Source organism: Rhincodon typus, chromosome 7, assembly GCF_021869965.1.
Source record: "Rhincodon typus isolate 14 chromosome 7, sRhiTyp1.1, whole genome shotgun sequence".
Taxonomy (NCBI): domain Eukaryota; kingdom Metazoa; phylum Chordata; class Chondrichthyes; order Orectolobiformes; family Rhincodontidae; genus Rhincodon; species Rhincodon typus.
Genome location: NC_063338.1, coordinates 24,044,839 through 24,065,106, shown reverse-complemented (window position 1 = coordinate 24,065,106; position 20,268 = coordinate 24,044,839). Strand labels below are relative to the sequence as shown.

The 20,268-nt window shown below is 39.4% G+C and overlaps 1 protein-coding gene across 2 annotated transcripts in view; it reads right to left on the bottom strand.

Moving 5' to 3' along the window:
• The window catches only part of idh1 (isocitrate dehydrogenase (NADP(+)) 1), a 25,516-nt gene extending 6,418 nt beyond the window's left edge, over positions 1 to 19,098 (bottom strand). Inside the window, exons 1-8 of one of the 2 annotated variants that reach the window (XM_020515817.2) lie at positions 18,985 to 19,098; positions 17,556 to 17,695; positions 14,604 to 14,895; positions 5,663 to 5,765; positions 4,894 to 5,071; positions 4,305 to 4,456; positions 3,789 to 3,929; positions 546 to 708 (exon numbers count right to left, since the gene is read on the bottom strand). In XM_020515817.2, coding sequence (XP_020371406.2) covers positions 546 to 708; positions 3,789 to 3,929; positions 4,305 to 4,456; positions 4,894 to 5,071; positions 5,663 to 5,765; positions 14,604 to 14,895; positions 17,556 to 17,680 — 1,154 coding nt within the window. In that variant the 5' untranslated portion in view covers positions 17,681 to 17,695; positions 18,985 to 19,098. The remainder of the gene's footprint in view (positions 1 to 545; positions 709 to 3,788; positions 3,930 to 4,304; positions 4,457 to 4,893; positions 5,072 to 5,662; positions 5,766 to 14,603; positions 14,896 to 17,555; positions 17,696 to 18,984) is intronic. The other variant, XM_048598526.1, reaches the window with a different exon arrangement.
• Between the last annotated feature and the right edge of the window lie 1,170 nt (positions 19,099 to 20,268).

Below are 20,268 nucleotides of genomic sequence, written 5' to 3'. Positions count from 1 at the left end.
CCCATTTCTGAAAAAGGGTCTAGGCCCGAAACGTCAGCTTTCCTGCTCTTCTGATGCTGCTTGGCCTGCTGTGTTCATCTAGCTCTACACCTTGTTATCTGAGATTCTCCAGCATCTGCAGTTCCTACTATCTCTTCCTAGAACATTATCTGGGTCTCTAGATTAACAGTCCAGCAATAATACCACTAGGCCACTGCCTCCCTTGTGATTGGAGGAATTTAACATTTGTTCAATTAAGGACATTTGGGACGAAATATGGCAATGGATTTGAACTGAACAGACATTATTACATTAATATATAATACATTTTATCCCAATTAGGAACAAATTAGGAACAAATTAGCACCAATGTGTAGTTCTATCATCCCAGATCATAACGAACATTTCTGCTAATTTGTGATTTAGCAGTGTTGATCATGAGTGTACCATTACTAAAAATTAACAATCCAGAATAAACCTTGTCACATTTGTAATAGAGTTAAGAATAAAAAACAGATTCCTTAAACTGAATGAGACTTCTAGCCTCAAGCAGGATTTGTACTTACTTTGGTAGTCCTTTGATACATGCAGCCAAATCCTTGGTCATGAAACCAGATTCGATAGTTTCTACACAAACTCCTTCTAATAAGGTACAGAAGGTCTGTAGCTCAGAGTTATTATCCAGCTTTGCCCTATGGGCTAGTCCTCGAGTCCAAGCAAAGATGGAAGCTTGAAACAAAAATTGGTGCGAAGAGAGTTGATGGAGAAGAGTCTTGCATAAAAACATACTATTAGGCAAGAAAAGTACTTTTAACCAACTCTATGATTTAACAGACTATTAAGCACTGAACCATTATTGCAATATGTTAAGTACAGAAGAAAACATCTTTGGGAGATTCATAGCTCACAGATGAAATTATAAAAGAAGAGAAGCGATGTGATAATGGGAGAGATGTCCACATAACTTTAAAGCAAGAGAGACTGTCGTTGATCTTAAGCAGAGGGTTCCGGGCCTTACAGTTTAAAGCAACTGATGGCTTTATCATCCTTGATGGTTGGAAGAGAGCAGCATAGGAAGTGAAATGAGGTTGGAGGAAGTTGTAAAGTTTGAAGTAAATTAGAAATGGAGTGGTTTGAAAATGAAGGCAAGTTTAAATTCGACCCATTAGAATAGGTATCCAAAGTAATTCATAGGCAGCTGTGATTGGTAAGTCGGCCTAGAAGAGAGGAAGTTTGAATGTATTGGGAGATTTGGAGATCAGCAAGAAAGATTTTGGGGAAATCAACTCTAGAGATATCATAAGAATTGATAAAGAGTGGCAGTAACATGAAATTGTGACAGTAAGCAATTTTGGTGGCAGATGGGATTTAGAATTTAAAATTTAGCTTAAGCAGTAAGGAATAAGAGACTTGTGAAGGAACTAGTCAAACTATTTCACTAGGGCTAAGAGGAGGTTTCGCAGATTTGAAGGACTTGTGAGTTGTAAGGAAGATGAGCAAGATTTCAGAAATGAGAGAAATGGCAATAAAATATTGCATATAAAATATTGAGTGTTTTGAAACAATGGTCAAAGAAATACTGTTCCTTGGAAAGTCATCAATTGAAAATGGTCACAAATGAGTCATGAATTTTAAGAGAATTTTCTTTAGCGGACTGTTGAGAGCAAGAAATACTTTGCTATAAACAATTCTGAAGACAGACCATTGAACCGTCTAGGGAAGGGTTGATATATTTGAATCAGGAGAAGGACAGTGAAAGTAGTTTTGCAATGTTTTAATAAAAATGACAACACAATTAACTTCCTTCTATTAAGTTCTATGGTTCTAAACTCATACATTTCTATTACCTTTTTTTTTATAATTAACAATTTGAAATTCACTTATCTGGTTGTTAACTGCTGAATCTAGATCTCCAGAATTTTAAATCTTTTTCTAAACATTATGCTTTCAATAAAACTTGGTGTCACCTACAAAATTAAAGAGTGTAATTTTGACAGTAAAGTCCCAATACTCAGCCTAAAGTATTATGTTGATTATACACAGCAATGTAGTAATTACCGTAAAAGAGTCAGCAACCCAGCTGCCCTGACTTAAATGGCAAAAGTGAAAGTGAATTCAATAAATTTGCTACTGTGTATCCAATACCAGGAAAACAAAACCCATAAAGATGTTAGATTTTCTAAGTATCCATCTAGTTCATTATGCCTTATAGAGTGGTGAATCTATCATCTCTACTTGGTTTGGTTCATACAAAACTCCATTTTGTGATGAAGGTTTGTAATATACTATTTTTAGGGAATTTCATTTCTAAAGTAGAAGTAAATGAGATTTTGGTTTTCAGTTTTTGCAAGTATTCAGAAATGTCTTTTTAGGCAATGGATCAAAACGGTATTTCCATGAAAACATATGACTTGAGCACAAATTATTTCCTTCTAGAAATTAGTTAAATGGTTAGACAAGCTACCTGATGAGCTAATTCTGAAATGTTCACTTTAAGATCTACAACCTGGGCAGACAGATGGAGAGGGACCTTCAGCTCCAGTTCAGATAAAAAAGATCCATACCACTGAAAGAACAGTTTGATGTTGACAGTCTCCAGGCCATCAGAGCTGGAAAAAAATTTTCAGTTGTTTTAGCAGTCCTTGTAAAAAAAGGCTAGAAAAGCCCTCAGCTTTTCAAAGAGTTCAGTGAGAAAAGGTCAGTCAGTCAGCTGTTGGTGTTTTGTGTGTCTTGGAGAGACAGTAACACACAATGAAATCTGACGGATGTGGAGTAAACCACTGAGACACTCCCAACTTGTCAGTTGAGAAGGAAATTAAAGAATGAAGATCAGAGTGACACTTCAGTGGGGTTGACTGCCCAGAAGGAAATCGCTGGATAAGATGGTTGAGTCTCTCTCTTTGTTTTTTATACATTTTCAAACTCTCTTATAGCTTTGTTCCATTCTTTTTCTTTTTGAGTAATAAACTTATGTCATTTTGTTAAAAGTACATTATCAGCCTCTTGTTAATATGTTCAATGACTGATAACAAGTTAACTAAATTGCAAATATTAAACTTATGATCTATCAAGCCAAGTTTTACTCTGGAATCAAACCTGTCCAGTATAACCATCAGCTGTATGATAACAATTTCCACAAGATGTGGTTAGCTGTTCATGTCCACAAAGTAATTGTGTTAGGCAGTAAATGTTCTTGTTTCAAAATTTCCCACATCCTGAACAGATATAGAAAATACAACTACTCATCATTACCTTTGGTTCCTGTTAAATAACCAACTTATTACAGAGTCTTTACCATGGTTTCACAAACCTTTAGTTGCAGCTTTCACAAGAACCACACAATGTTTTCCAACAAACTTAAAAAGAGTAAAATTTCCACAGTACTTCACCAATTTGTCCCAGTGGATGAGCCATAAAAATCTCCATACAATAATACTTACACCTGTTTTCCTCAGCAATTTAAACAATGGATGGAATGGAAGAACTTCATGGAAATTCATCTCCTAAATATCAACATTACCAAACCTGTAAAACCTTTGTTTCATGAAGATAAATGATTCTGAATTATTGCTGTAACTCCAATGATTTCTTCCATTTAGGTAAACTAAGAAAAATTCATCTCCTAGAATAAACTAGTACAATGGAGATGTTGGGCTTTACTCAGATCTAATATCAAGTAAAATGCATTTCAAGTTAGTATATTTTGAGACTACCATGTAATACACTGCAACTCTGTGTTAACATTAATAAAATAGAATAGTTATACTTTGCAATTAATTTTATATAAAGACAAAACAAAATAATTTTACCAATTGGATTGGTTGAAGTTTCCTTGCCCTGCTGGTGCATACGGTAATGGCGAGTAACAGTACCATGGGCTGCCTCAGCTTCTACTGTCTTACCATCAGGACAAAGCAACACGCTCGTCATCATTCCCAGTGAGCCATACCCTGTAGGCAATTACAAAAAAATCTTTTAAAAACAAACAAAATAAAGAAACTATAGTACAATCCACAAGTGATTAGATAAAAGAAAAAGGTCAGCCTCTCATTTTTTTGTCAAATATAGGCACCAAGAATATACAAGAACTGGAAGCAATTTTTCAATAAGTTTGACCATTTATATCTTACTTATCTTCTGTGTTAATTTGAAATTGGGAAGTCTGGTATTTCAAGAACATTTGTGTAGTTGACATGTACTTTGCAAGTTATTTTGATAAATTTCAAATCAAACTGTAGAATATAATGTTGACATTCATCAGTAGAATTAGCTAGTTACTATATATTATCAAGTGTAGAATAACATAAACAAACTGGCAAGAATACCTTGTGCAATAGAATCAGATTGTACATCACCATCATAATTTTTACAGGCCCAAACGAAGCCACCTTCAGATTTTAGTGCTTGAGCTACCATGTCATCAATTAGTCTGTGTTCATACCAGATTCCTTTGGCCTCAAACTGTGCTTTGTATTGGCTGAAAGAGAAAGCAATTCTGGGTTAGAAAAGTATCTTTTTACTTTAAAGCAATGACATCTAGTTAATCTTCTTACCTCAACAACTGTACCATAAAGTCAAGTTTTCCAAATGTTTAAAATTTACATGTCCCTCCTCTTTTTAGGAACCTAAATGCATTCTCCTGTCATTGTTTCTTCCTTCAGATGATAGGGCTAGCCAGTTTGGTCCACAGGCTTCTTTATGGATCACTGCCACAGGTGAATCAGTCTCTTGTTCACCAATCAAAGAGTGACATAAGCAAATAAACCACAGCCAAAGTGCCCATCCTCTTTTACAACTAAAGGAGCTTCAAGAAGGAAGATTTCTTTCCAAAAAACAAAAGAATAATGTATGGAAAAAAGTGAGTGTGGCAGCAGTAAAAAAAAAACATTGAGATCATTACTTTAAAAGAGTTACTTTTCATAGATTTCCTGGAATATGTCCTTGAATCGTCCATCGTATTTCTTCAGTATGGTATTCTTTGTGCTCATGTATAAAGGCCAGCCTTTAGCAAGAGCTTGCTGGAAGGAGCTATGAGCGAAGTCCCTAATAGAGGAGTCAGTGTTGTACATTCCCAGAGCAACTCCTCCCCCATCTGTAACAAAACGTAGTTAATGACTTTTTTTTAAAATCAAGTCACATATAACAAAATTTGTGTTTGTCATGACTGTTTTTGGACCTTACACATAGTGTCAAAAGACTCTTGTAATTGTTAGTTCCTCTTCCATCCCACTCCTTTCTCGTTTGCAAATGTAAAAATAAACTTAATTTATAACCGGGTAGTAGTGCTTTTTTTCTTTCTATTCCTCTATGAAGTTGGTTACTTAACAATAAATCTTATTTTTTTTTCACGAGCTCTTCTCAATTGTATGTATTCTGTATTGCTTGCTGTGTGTGCATTGGTTAGGTTATCCCCGTATGTATACGTTGTGGGTAAAGTACATTTTGTTTCTTTCAAAAGATAAAATCTTCACAGTATAAAGGAAAAGTTAAGCTTTTTGATGCTAGTATGAAAAAGTATGATTTAATGTACTTGAACATTATCTGTTAGTTAAATATCATCAGTAACGGAAAACGTAAGATCTAACACAATCTACTCAACTTAAAAGAATCACATTATGCATTGTGCAGAATATGTAAAAGCACAGATTTCATAAAGCACTAATTTTAATAATGCAAATCTTACCTTTAAAATTATGAACACAGTAGGTGACAGGCTCACCATGAGCAGGTATGTATTTAATTTCAACAGAACCAGGACCAGGCACAACAAAGTCTGTAGCTCTGTACTGTGGACAAAATTTTTATCCATGACTAAATCAGAGCCAAAACAAGGTTTGACTTTATATTTTACAAGCCACATTCAATTAGATGTTTAACTTTAGTTCTAATAGAACTAGAATGATAAAGTTCATCAGCCAAAACACCCAGATTAAAATAAATCACTAGGTAGGCTCTTAACAAGCAGTAATGATCCAGTCAAAATAGCACTATATTTTGAATTGTTCTGTTTCTGTTCAAGGCTTCCCAAACTGTGGGTGATTGCAAGAATGAGAATTTTTGTCTCAAGCTCAATGGCTACCATGGAGTTCGGTCTGAGGGCCTACTGCTGCAAGAGCACCTCAAATGCTCACTTTCTTTGTGTTGGCAGATATGACCCAAAGGACAGATCTTCGAGAGCAGATTGCTGCTGCAAAAGAATGGCCCGTGAAAAGGTATTTGTTTTTACAAAACTGCAAGGATAAATTCTTACCATCAGATTTTTGCTCACCAGCTGAAGCCCATCGCCACCACTCAGCAAAGAAAGCTTCAACCTACTCAGCAGCTGAAGCCCACGATCCATCCTACTCAACAGATAAAGATCACCCTTACCATCTGCTCAACAACTCCCATACCCTCCCAGATTTTCATACTTGGAATAGTTCTGGGAAGCACTGCAGTCCTGGCTTTTAGGATCACAGTCCCCTGTTATCCATGATCATCTGGCATCGCTCACCCACGTGACCATTACTTGCACGCAAGCTTAAACAATAAATGTCCACAGGCTCTTCAATTACAAGACCAAATTATGTCTAACAGCAAGTCCATGATAACATAAATAGAAACACAGAAAATAAGAACAGGAGAAGGCGTTTTGGCCCTTCTAGCCTGCTCCATCATACAATATAATCACGGCTGATCATTCAATTAATGCCCTGTTCCCATTTGCTTCTCATGCTCTTTGATCTCTTTAGCCCAATTACTATCTAACTCCTTGAAAACATTCAATGTTTTGGCCTCAATCATTTTTTGTACTGGAAAATTCCACAGGCTCACCACTCTGGGTGAAGATATTTCTCCTCATCTCAGTCCTGAATGGTCTACTTAATATCCTTAAACAGTGACTCCTAATTCCAGACTCCCCGCTCATCAAGAACATCCTTCCTGTTTATCCTGTTTAATCCTATTTGAATTTTAGAGGTTTATATGCGTCCCCGCTCATTTTTCTAAACTCAAGTAAATATAGTCCAAAACGATGGAACCTTTCTTCACACATTACGCCTGCTATCTCAGGAATCAGTCTGGTAAGCTTCCTTTGCACTTCCTCCACAACTAGAACATCCTTCCTTAGCTAAGGAGGCCAAAGGTGCACTCAGTACCCCAGGTGTGATCCTACCAGGGTCCTTTATAATTGCAGCAAGACATCCCTGCTCTTGAATTCAAATCCTCTCACTACAAACATCAACATACCATTTCCTTCTTTACCGCCTGCTGCACCTGCATGCATACTTTCAGTGACTGGTGTACAAGGATGCTCAGGTCTTGTTGCCCCTCCTCCTTTCCCAATCTATCACCATTCATATCTTCCTTCCTGTTTTTGCTACTAAAATTGATAACCTCACATTTATCCACATTACACTTCATCTGCCATGCATTTTCCCTCTCATTCAACTTGTCTAAATCACAGTGAAGCACCTCTGCATCCTCCTCACAGTGTGCCCTCCTTCTAGCTTTGTGTCATCTACCAACTGAGCTGACTGGGCAAATTCATGCATGTGCTTATTATTTTAGCTTAAGTCTATTCAAGTCCAATGTTACGTTTGAAAATTACTGTGGAGTGCCAAAAAGAGAACAACATCCCCAAGTTAAATTAATATTTATGATATTAATTCAACTAAGAATAGTATTAATATTTTCAAAGCATATTTAAAGTCCTTATTCATGATCCAGCATTTGACATCAAAAATACTTTCTATGTAGATGTCAGCTATAATACCATTCTTCAGTTGACAGATGACCAGCGACCTCAATTACAGGTACAAATAAAAGTAGAATTGTACATTGTGCAAACAACTATGATTTTCTGTCCCGTTTAGAAAATTAACAATTGTATTATGCTCCACTTAAGGGTTGAAGATATTCAGTGATAATTCTTTGTTATCTTTATTGTTCCATGGAAAATATTGTGGAGAAATTGATCCTTCATAATTCATCATCATCTCAACACATGAAGCATTTTCAACTCATTTCTTGATCAAGTTACTTCCAGAAAGGTATTTAGGGGGAGGCAATGGCCTAGCGGTATTATTGATGGACTGGTAATCCAGAAACCCAGGTAGTGTTCTGGAGACCTGGGTTTGAATCCCCCCAGAGCAGATGGTGGAACTTGAATTCAATAAATATCTAGAATTAAGGGTCTAATGATGACCATGAATCCATCGCTGATTGTCAGAAAATCCCATCTCGTTCACTAAAGTCCTTTAGGGGACAAAACTTCCACCTTTACCTGGTCTGGCCTACATGTGACTCCAGACCCACTGCAATGTTGACTCATAATTGGGCAATTAGGGATGGGAAATAAATGCTGGCCTAGCCAGCAATGCCCTCATCCCCTGAATGAATAAAGAAAATTTAGTAGTTTCTTCAATTCACTCTTCAATTTACATCAATGTCATGCCCCAGTTATATATTCTATACATTTGTTATTCTCTGTACATCTTCACTGGCCATTCCCCAAGTCAGCAAAAAACTGGACAACATGTGAAACTTATACAAAGGCACATCTAGCAACGTAATCAGACTGGTATGTGCTGGTGCATCAGCACAGTGCATCTCCTTGATTTTTATTAAATTTTGTTTTTGATCTCTTGACAGCATTCCTTGACAAGCATTTCACGAAAAGAAAATTATGGTAGAAATTTTGTGGACAATGGTATTTTTGAAATTAACAAGGAAGTTATTCACCAGACCAGTGGAAATGTTCATAGAATCCCTACAGTGTGGAAGCAGGCGTTTTGGCCCATTGGGTCCACACTAACCCTCAGAAGAGCATCCCACCCAGAACCACTCCCCTGCCACATCCCTGTAACCATGCATTTTCCGTGGCTAATCCACTTAGGTTGCACATCCTTGGACACTATGGGCAATTTAACATGGCCAATCCACCCAATCTGCACATCTTTGGACTGTGGGAGGAAAGCGGAGCATGCAGAGGAAACCCACACAGACACAGGGAGATTCCTGGCACTGTGAGGCAGCAGTGCTAACCACCGAGTCACCAGGCTGCCCATATATAATTGTATGAACAGTACTTCACACATTCGTGAGTGCCAACACAATCAATACTAAAAGATTGAGCTCAATTTCCCAGCCAATTGGGGGTGGGCTACAGATGTAAGGGGTGAAATAATGTCTCCACGTCACAATCACATTTTCAGAAAGATGGTCAACAAGGAAAGAGGACCTTGCACTCACACACTTCAAATTTGACAAGGTTTTCCAATATTTCCAAATGTGCATGAAAACCATTGGACTTCAGTTCCTTGCCTGGTATAAAGGTGGCAGTAAGTTTTCAGAACGTCAGCAGCCATTGTGAACAGCTTAGTGGTGAAAGTGAAACAACAGAGGCTTTTGCCTTGTTATAGGGAAAAAGGATTAAAAGAAAAGCAAAACTGTTGAAGCATACTGCTACAATGCCATCTTAGAGCTGACACTTCTGTTGCTATGGGTAACTGAATACATCTATCTGCCACTGGCCTCATTCTTCTGGATTTGGGACTTCCACTGGACAGGCAGATCAGGGAGGGAGACAGCTGAAGGCAAAGGCAGTGGCAAACCAAAGGGGCAGAAAGGATGGCTGCCTTGGGGTTCCATACCATGGCAGTGTGCTCTGGTCTGCACAACCTGGCATCTCCAAGTGTCCCTGCATCTCAAGGATTGCAGAGGTTCAAGACAACAGCTCAGCACTACCTTTTCCAGGACAATTAGGAATGGGCAATAAATGCTAGTCAGTGACATTTGCATCCTGTAAACAAATAAAAATACTGACACTTTGATAATGGGAATATCTCATAGCCTGATGCCTGCTCCAATGATGAGGAAATGTAGGAAGGTGATACCAAGCTTAGGATGTTAAGCAACCTAGGGCCAATAAAGATGCAGCAAGATCTACACAGGGGAGCCTAGGGATACTGAAACAGGCACATTTTACTTGATCCTCAATGTCAGATTTCAGTAATTCATTAAAGTTTCAGCACTCTACATCCTTTTGCTGCTTCCTTCATTGACCTTGCCATGTATTTGCACACACTAAGACATTAAATAGTGTTGGGGGAAATGATTCAATCTTACCATGTTTAGACCCCCTCATTAAACTCAGTGGCCAAGTCAGGGTAATCTGGAAGTCCCAGAAGCTCACTGAAATGCAAAGAAATCTCTTACTTCGCCATACCATACTTACTGATGTACAAAAGGAAAAAAAATGCCACACAGCATGCTTTAATCTATTAACTCAAGAATGCAGCTAGATACTCTTCTTAAGTCTTTGAAATGTGTTTCTAATTGTGCACTTCCTGCAACATCAGCTGATGTGGAGGCAGGCTGCTGACCTAGTTTTGCCTGAAGCCTGGTGGATGCTGGCATATCAAGGACCACTCAGAATTCCAACAGCCTAGCTGTCATCACAACCAAGTGAGGCATTGGTGTCATAGTTGGATGAGATGAGGAGCTATTGCTAATGCCAATGCCAGAAATACTCCAAGAGGAGCATATAGATGCTTCAAGCAGCCACTCCTCTATCATTTCAATGCACAGCTGCATCTCTGCACCACGAAGAGTGCAAAGATAGGCAGTGAATTCAGACGTCTTGTTCAGCCACTGATGCACAATGTTTATGGAGTTATCATCGCTTGCAGGATAGTTTGCTAGATGCTGTCTTCCATAAGGGTCACCAACGTTGTTTTTCATAAGGGTCACCAATCTCCTAACAGAGGAAACCAACAGTATTCACACCAGACATTGCCTGGTGTGATAAAACAGGCTCTTAACTGCCCTCTGAAATAGCCATGCAAGCCTTTAAGTTCAAGGATAATCAAGGATGGGCAACAAACACTAGCCTTGCCAGCCAAGGCCACATCTTTGAAATAATGAAGAAAAGAATGTCCACTTGGACTCTCGTCGGACCTCTCGCCGGCTAAACTAAAATAAAGAAGTTAATGGAACTCTTGTGGGGTCCGGAAGTTTTTGAGTCAACATTTTGGTGCCGTGACTCGGATCCCAACAAAGGGAACGTTTCTCTGGGCTGAATAAGTGACCGAGAGTTTGAATCGAGCATAATAGAGTGGTAGGGCGCCCCGAGGTATTTTACCTCAGACCACTCCTTATGTTCGGACAGTATATCTGCCCCTCACCCAGTGAGACTGGTACCTTGACGGGATCCAACAAATATCCGGACCAGGATCATAAGGTAAGAAATTGTCTTCTTTTTATGAGGTTGTGCTGCGGGTGACATTGGCTATTCTGTATTGTTCCTGAGATAAAGAGTCGGGACTGGGGATCCCGGTCAGGTGAAGTGGTCGCCACTACCTGACGGATTCGATCTAGAGAACTGCCTCCTTATGATATGGCCGGTTAAAATTAGAATATGATAGAGGAAGGGGGCAGACTCATTAAATTTCTCATCTCCGTGGTACAGTTAGAAAAGAAATAGTTAACAGAACTGCCTCCTTATGATATGGCCAGTTAAAATTAGAATATGATAGAGGAAGGGGGCAGACTAGTTAACAAGGGGAAACAGTAAGTTGAAGTATAAGATTGTGATACATCTAAAAGTGAAAGTGTGTTAGGGTGGTGTAGTTGTAGCTTAGAAAAATCAAGATAAGAGCATCGTGGAAACAATGACTGTAGTATTTAAGTAATATAATTTTACTTCATTCTGCCAAATAAATTCTAAACTCCTGTGCTACCTTTCATTATTGTTGCAACAGTTAGACTAATACTCAATTTAGACCCAGTCTGATGCTGAAAATTTGTAGAATATAAAGAAATGAAACCAAATACTATTAAATTGAGATCCGGCAAACCCAAACATTTGCACATGCAGATGCATCAAATTATCAAAGTACATAGATAGCCATAGTAATACTGAAATATTGTAGGCAACTTTGTGCTTTCATTTGGTCAGGTTTAAGACTTGAGAGGCAAAATAAAGGAAAGAATTCACAAAAAGCAAAAACTAATGCAACAGCTGTAACCTAAAAGACCTCAGAGTTAAACCTCAGACAATTGCCTAAACCATTAACAGCGTAAAGACATCAAGGCTGAGAGATAGACCGGAAGGGTTAAAGCAACAGCGCTGTAAAGAGAATCTAAGCTCTACTCGGGATCCCGGGCCTATGTCTGGCATACCGACTCTGTTTGATGAGGGGGATGATACCGATAGAGATGAGGAATGGGGATATTATCCTAGATTGCCAGTACCTCCCGTACACCCGCCTATTCCTGCTGCACCGCCCCCGCCGCCGTATCAGGCTCCCGAGGGATCCAGTGTGGCCGAACGGGTAAAAATAAACTCCAGAAAACAGGTGCCGTCTGACCTTTGGAGCGGGGTTAGTGGACTCCAAACTGGTCCCCAGTTGCAGTGTCCAATATGGCAGTTTCCAAATCCCAGAGCCGCTGATGACGATCAGGAACCGACAATTGGAGTTTATGTCCCCTGGAAGCCCCAAGAACTGATAATGATAATGAACCAAGCTCCGGATCGTAAGGAAAAACCAGCCCAATTCACCCAATATGTCCGAAGGACGGTTCAAATGTATAATGCCACCCCCCAAGATCTGTTCGCACTGTGCTGTATGATTTTAATCGCCTGAGGAAGCGACTAAATGGCAGGAACAAATGGGTGACGGCAATCAAAGGGGACCAGTTCGAAGTCATAGGGAGTTAGAGCAGAGATTTCCCCACGCTGACGCCCAAACAAACCATTTGATTCAGTCGTTAGAACGAGCTTTACAACAACCTGGAGTACTGGAGTGCAGACCTAAAACCTGGGGAGTCGGGAGGCGTTTATTGGGAGCGGTTTGTTGCCTGTTACGGAACATTTGCGGGTGATCAAGCCTTCAATCGAGGAGACGACTCACCTTTCTAACGCTACGGCTTTGCAATGTATCTGGACATGATCTGGACAAACAATATGAACTAGTCCGAGAATTCCCGGTCGCAAATGAGGCGAGCGGTGGTCTACTACTGGGATGGTCAGAACGAACCCAAACCACGAGCCAAGTTACAGGTAAAAACCGAATATTTTAAGTTGCATACCTGCCGATGCCTGCGTGTTTACAGTAATTGATCTACAACATGCATTTTTCGCCGTACCGCTACACCCGGACTCTCAGTACCTGTTTGCCTTTACATACCAAGGCCAGCAGTATACTTGGACCCGGCTGCCCCAGGGTTTTGTCCACTCCCCCACATTGTTTTCGCAGACCCTCCAGAAACAATTACAGACCCTGGAACTACCACAGGGATCGACAGTAGTACAGTATGTGGATGATTTGCTTGTCGCCAGTAACAGCGTGTCCAGCTGCGAAACTGATACCACAGTATTACTGAACTTCTTGCACTCCCTAGGATATGTCGTCCCACCCCAAAAGGTAAAACGCTCCCAAGTTGAGGTAGTTTCTGGGAGTTGTACTCTCAGTGGAAGTTTTTGAGTCAACAGGAGACAGTAAGGACTGCAGATGCTGGAAGCCAGAGTCAATAAACGTGAAACTGGAAAAGTACAGCACGTCGGACAACATCCAAGGAGCAGGAAAGTCAATGTTTTGGGCTGAAACCCTTTGTCAGAACACTTTTAGCTTCACATTTATTGCCATTGTGATTCTATTGATTAACCTGGAAGAGTGTTTTAGACTAGCCCAGGGGCCAATATGATGCTATCCAACAGGATGGTATGGTGGCTCAGTGGTTAGCACTGCTACCTCACAGCACCAGGGACCCTGGTTCGATTCCAGCCTCACGCAACTGTCTGTGTGGAGTTTGCACATTCTCCCCGTGTCTGCGTGGGTTTCCTCCGGGTGCTCTGGTTTCCTCCCATAGTCCAAAAATGTGCAGGGTAGGTGGATTGGCTGTGCTAAATTGCCCATAGTTCCCAGGGATGTTTAGGTTAGGTGGGTTAGACATGGAAAATTAGGGGAACCGGTCTTGGTAGGATGCTGTTCAGAGGGGTGGTGTGGACTTGTTGGGCTGAATGGCCTGCTTCCACACTGTAGGGATTCTATGACAAAAGCAAATAGCAGTTAAATCAGAGATAGTAGGAACTGCAGATGCTGGAGAATCCGAGACAACAAGGTGCAGGGCTGGATGAACACAGCAGGCCAAGCAGCATCATAGGAGCAGAAAGCTCTAGATTTACAAAAATGCCAGTCCAAAACATTGTCTTTTCCATTAATCTATGAAGGTATATGTATGTGCCCATAATCTAGGCCATCCACCTAACAAAGTAAAATGACAGATTAATATGGGTGACACCAGAATTAAGGAACAAACATCTTTCTGGCCACTAGAGGAGTGAACAGCTCTTTGAAGTAGTTCCAATGTAGATAGCCCAGAAGAAGAAAATAAGAAAGAACAAAAATTTGATTTTGCTGGTTACAAAGCAATTTTGATAGAAATTCTGGTGGAAATGTTGTGCATTCTTCAAAACAACAATGCTGAAATCAGTAAATGAATGAACACAATCTATGTTCAGTTAAGGTCACAAGGACTTGGAATATTTTTCCTTTTTCAAAGATTATCAAAATAACAGTGAGACAAAGATCTTTCAGAGATAAATTTTACAACACTGTAATAAAATTAATATTTCAGCTTACTTGGTCACCATATGCATGACGTCCAATGATGATTGGCTTGATCCAGCCGGATACCAGCCTAGGAATATTCCTACAGATGATCGCTTCTCGAAACACTGTGCCACCAAGTATGTTACGGATGGTCCCGTTGGGTGATTTCCACATTTTCTTTAACTTGAATTCCTTCACCCTACTCTCATCAGGAGTAATGGTGGCACATTTTATTCCTACATTATATTTTTTAATAGCTTCAGCAGCATCGATGGTCACTTGGTCATTAGTAGCATCACGGTTCTCAATTCCTAAGTCATAACTTAAATGAAAAAAAAATTCAATATTCTATTTTCAAACAAGATCCATTTGAAACACATGATACTGTATATTTATTTTCCAAAAGAATATTTATGTACTTCTCCTTTGAAAGCACACAGGGTTTCAGATTATTACTGCACCAGTGAAAGGTTTTCTATGTCCATTCAAAAGTGACTGGAGTTTCTGTTCAGATTCAAACACAAACTTAAACCTAAAATAGAAGTCTAAAGGAACAGTTCCACTGTCTATCCACTATTAAAGGCAATTGTATTCCAGAGCCAAATCTCAGGTTTCAGCATAAAACAATAAATTTAATGTAAACATTAATTTTGTTTATATTGTACTGCTTAAAAATGTTCCATAGTGCAAGATTTTCCAAATTATTTTGTATATGATCAGGATGGCAAAAAACTGGAATTAGGAATTTAGTAAAAATTTATTTGAAAATTACCATTGCTTTACATTTCTTCTTAAGTTAACCATCAACTTAAATGTAAATGTGTTTATTCCTTTTCCTGTAAAAAGTATAAAATTTAGTAACTGGATTGCTGTCAGTTTTCTACAAAGCTATCTCTTGACATTAGTGTAAATCTCAGTCTGTAAAACCATGAATGCACTTTCTATGATTTGTTTGAAGGTGGCCACCTTGTTTGTTTTGCTTTCCTTTTTGGGGAATAATAAGGAAGTAGTAGGAGGATTCATGGTCTGAGTATTCACTCATTGGTCACTCTTGAGCACCTTTCTGTGGCCAACAGGTGGTGGGACATGACCAAAATCAGCTCCTCCACGGCAACCTTCTGCACTGGCTCTATTCGTTGCCAACCGTGCTCAAATGAACCTGTAGGCTTATCCATAGGTTATCATACCACTAACTTATTGATTCTTTATTTGTGAAAAATTCCATTGTGGTTGCTTCTCTTTTAACTTGAAATAGTCCTAATACATCAGGATGGGCGTATGGTGCAAAAATTAATCAAGAAAAATATTCAAATAAAGAAAGGGATAGGAACAAAACTAACGTTCCATTACGTCAAATCATTTTGTTCCTGCAAGTAAAGAATGGATGAAAAATGGCTAATTTTTCTACTATAAAGTGTACTGTTATGGAATGGATAGGAACAGAGAAAAATAGGCAGTATTTATACTTAATATTGAAGACAATTTTTTTAAAGGAAAACATGTCAATCAATCAAAACAGCAATGTATAACTCTGAGACTGAAGAACTTATACCAAACACCAACTTCTAGAGAAAACACTATTCTTCCTTCTCCCTGTTCAAAAAAAAAGGCAAATAACATAAGAGCAGGTACAGAATAGAATTCCTAGACAGTCATCTAACCACTGTTCAAACACCAATAAAAAGCAGGTTGGGGTTGTGCAATTTCTTAATTTAAAAAAAATGCCCACAGCCAACTTCTTTCCCAAAAAGCCAAATTCATTTTGAGTTTAAAGCATTAAGAACATAAGACTTAGGAGCAGGACTAGGCCATTTGCCTATTGGATCCATTGTCCCAAATACACCTGCCCTCCCTCCCCCCAGAAAATGTTGTATTTTCTGGATTTCAAATTGTTTAAATACTTCAATGAAATAAATCAGTTTGCATCATAACAACTATAAATAATCATTAACACATGTTTACTAAATGTTTTCATGAAACACAAGTTAGATATACTGATTAATGGAAAGAATTTAGGGACATTATAAACCTTTCTTCTCATATGATGCACCTATCAGAACAACTGATATGGTATCAAGGTAAAAAATATCCATGCTTAATCTTTACTTTGAATGGAGTTGGCCAATGTCAACCATAATAGTAGAGTGTGGCAGGGGAAGGAACAAACATTATAATTAATGTGGCAAAATTATGGGAAGACATATATCAACCATGACCCACGTACTATTTTCTTTCCTGTAACCCTGACAGGATAGGTGCAGTATGTGGAGGTCAAGGGACCGCAGGAATGAAATAATAGTAAAACCTGAAAGAACTGCAGATGCTGTAAATCAGAGACAAAAATAGAAATTTATGGGAAAAACTCAGACGGCCTGGCAACATCTGTGGAGAGAAATCAGAGTTAACATTTCAGGTCAAGTGACCCTTCCTCAGAAGGAAATAATAGTAATAGCTCCTGAAAATAACATCTGGCATGGCTCATACAAAAAAAAATTGTCAATAGCTTTGATACAACTAGTAGTCAACAGTATTCACCGCATTCCTGAAAAAGAAAAAGCCAAAATTAAAAAACAATCTTTTATTTACATATATCGATCAAGTATTTTTGATCATTTTTCCACATACTGTACTTGGAAAATTGTGAAAACACAAGATAAATTAATAGTTTGAAAATGTAAATGATAAAAGTTTGATGTTTATTGAATAACTTTTTATACTTGGAGAAAAATACTGCATAAGTATTTTTAGTAACACAGTGAATCAGCAATTTTTAGTTCTATATGTTTACTCACCCAAACAGCAAATTGTGCAATAATCACTGATCTCTATTTCATCAAACAAAAACCGTTTGTTTAAACACTGAAAATATTGGGAAATGTCTTAATTTTGAAGCAAAATGTGGATTTCATAGGCTCGTTTTTTGAGCCAATAAAATGTTTAAATTAATAAAAGCCATATTTTAAATGTTCACTAAATTACAACCTGTGTAGGTTTATCTCCATATAGGGGAAGAGGAGCTTCTCTTTGATCAGTTCCCATATAACTCTGGTCATCTCATCGCCTTTCATTTCCACCACAGAGCCAACCTGGATCTTTTTACTGGACATTGTTTTGTTTAGTTTCTGCAAAGAAACAAAAATTATCAAATAATCCATTCAGAGTATCTTTCTATGATCAATATCTTACATAGATTTGAATTTTTGTGTTAATCCTTAAGTCTAGGATTGTAGTAGCTTGTTAGATCATCCTTACCAAATCTGACCTCAAATTCCAACAGTTTAACTTCGTCATGAAACCAAAGATTCCAAGATGATGTAATTTACACCCTGAAACTGGTTTTTCAATCATTTGAATGCTGAAACTGGTGTTACATTTTCCAAATATTTTAAAATACAATAGATTCACACATTTTTATGATCTTCATCCACCTTAGGATCTTCCATCTAATTAGTTGCATTCCTGCAGACTGTCACTTCTTAGAGACAGTTGACGGTCGCAGTAAAATAAAATGAATCAAAAGTTTAGCATTAAGAAGTGTGAGAGTGGGAGTCTAGCTTAGAGCATATGCGGAGACTTTTCCCCTTCTGTATCGTGGACGCTGTCTAGTCTATTTCTGGGAATCTGGGACGTGAGGTCACTTTCTCAATATCAGGAGGAATTTATTCAAACGGCTGTGACTCTTTCAAATTCTCTACCAGAGCTGTAGATGTTTAAATCATCCAGTGTATACCCAAGTCAAAGTTGGACAAATAGATTTTTTTAGTAAGGGGGTGGAGGGATTGTAGGCGGTGTTGGCTAAAGGGATTAATAGACATGTCAAAAGTGCTGGACGGGGCAATTCGAGATAGATCGAAATTAATGGTTTGAAGGGTCAAATGGCCGATTCCTGCTCCGATTCCTACATTTTTTTTAATGCAATCAAGTGACTAACAAAGAGCAAAAAAAAGGACGATTGACAGGCTGATCTTCAATAGGTTGGGAAAAGAAACCCACATAATTCCCTTATCCAATGGCAATATTTTCTACACAGGCGTCTGTCTCTGTCTGCCTGTCACCACTTGTTTGACGGATCTTGTACTCGGCACCACAGAGACGTTCCCCCACCTCCTCCTCTTGTTTTCATTGCAAATGCTACGTGGGACTGGAAACCTTGTCAACCCCAACCGGAGACGAGAAGAACTCGAGATCAGATCAGCGAAAGTGTCGACCGCCTCTTAACTTCAAATGGCCCGTTGAATCGTCGACGGGTGGGGGCAGGCAAGAAAACAATAACATAAAGGAATTCCCTCTGGCTTATCAGCAGCGATGGTGGCAAGGGGTCTATTCACCTCCTTGAAGTTTCGACCTATTTTGAGTGGCATCGTTCCCGAAATAGTGCATGTGGGGGCAGGTGAAGAGAAACATCCCTCACCTGTTCGAGAGTGCAGTGTCGATAAAGGGGATACACCAACCTCCCTCGGTGATTGCAGCAGCCGTTGTCACTCCGCACTGACAGTTCAAACGCTAGCCCTCGGCTGATCGAACCCAGCCGTCCCACGTGATTACAGCGCCGCCCAATCCGCTCGGACCTCGCACCCTGTCTCCACCCGCGCGGCCGGGCTTCGTCCAATCGGTATGCACCACATCAGGTGGCCTCGAGGCCGGTGGAACCGTTGGCAGCTTTCCGGCTCCTCATTCCTGGCTGGCTGCACCTAGAGCTCCGAGTCAGTGGTATACACTCCCGCGGTGCAGGCGGAGGGGGAACCAACCAACGACGGATCTCGGGAAGGGCGCCCATCTCGTAGGTCCAAAACTTAAACCGTTAAGAAATTCCTCGTCAAACGAACATCCGTGGCAACTAATCAATGGGATAGGCCGCATCGGTGCGACAGTAATTACCTTTTTAAAATATAAAGTTATGAGAGCGTATGGGTTGTACCCACTGCTACGCAGACAGCCTTCCGTGTTATTTTGCTAGTGTAGTAATATTGTTCTCATGAATCATCGCCCGGGGCTCTCAACTTCTTTCCTTCTAAAGCATTATCAAAATTCCAGAAAGACTATCACTATCGGTGTTTTTTTTTCCGGATTCACGTTTGTTCCACAATTAAGTACAAAATAACGTGAAACTTGTAGCTGAACAATAATTCTGCTAAGGGGGAAGGTACCTTCGTTCAGCACAGAGTCATATTATGGTCAGTGTTTACCCCTATCTCAGTGCTTCCATTTTCATTGATACCATTGCTTAAAATGCATCTTGGTGTAAGTGGGTTGTACCAAATGGGCTCAAGACCGTGCTGCAGGAAAAAAAAAGTACAACAATTTATCGAAGCCTTCACACTGCAATGTGTCTTCAAGGGCATCTCACTGGCCTTTGGTTCTGAGCGAGCTGTCTCTGGTGAAATGCCAATGTGTTTTCTTAAGTTTTGATGGGCAGAGGGTCAGTTTTTAGCTTTAATAAATCAAACTGAAAAGACTGGGACAAAAACAAAGTTGCTGGAAAAGCTCAGCAGGGCTGGCAGCATCTGTGAAGGAGAAAACATAGTTAACATTTCAGGTCCGGTGACCCTTCCTCAGAACTGATGGTGGCTGGGAAAACGTCAGTTTATATGCAAAAAATAGGGAGGTGGGTGGGGTAGGGAGTAAACAATAGGATAGAGCCCAAAGAGAGAGAGACAGTTAGCAACTCCTTTGTCTATCCAACTATCAGGCTGGG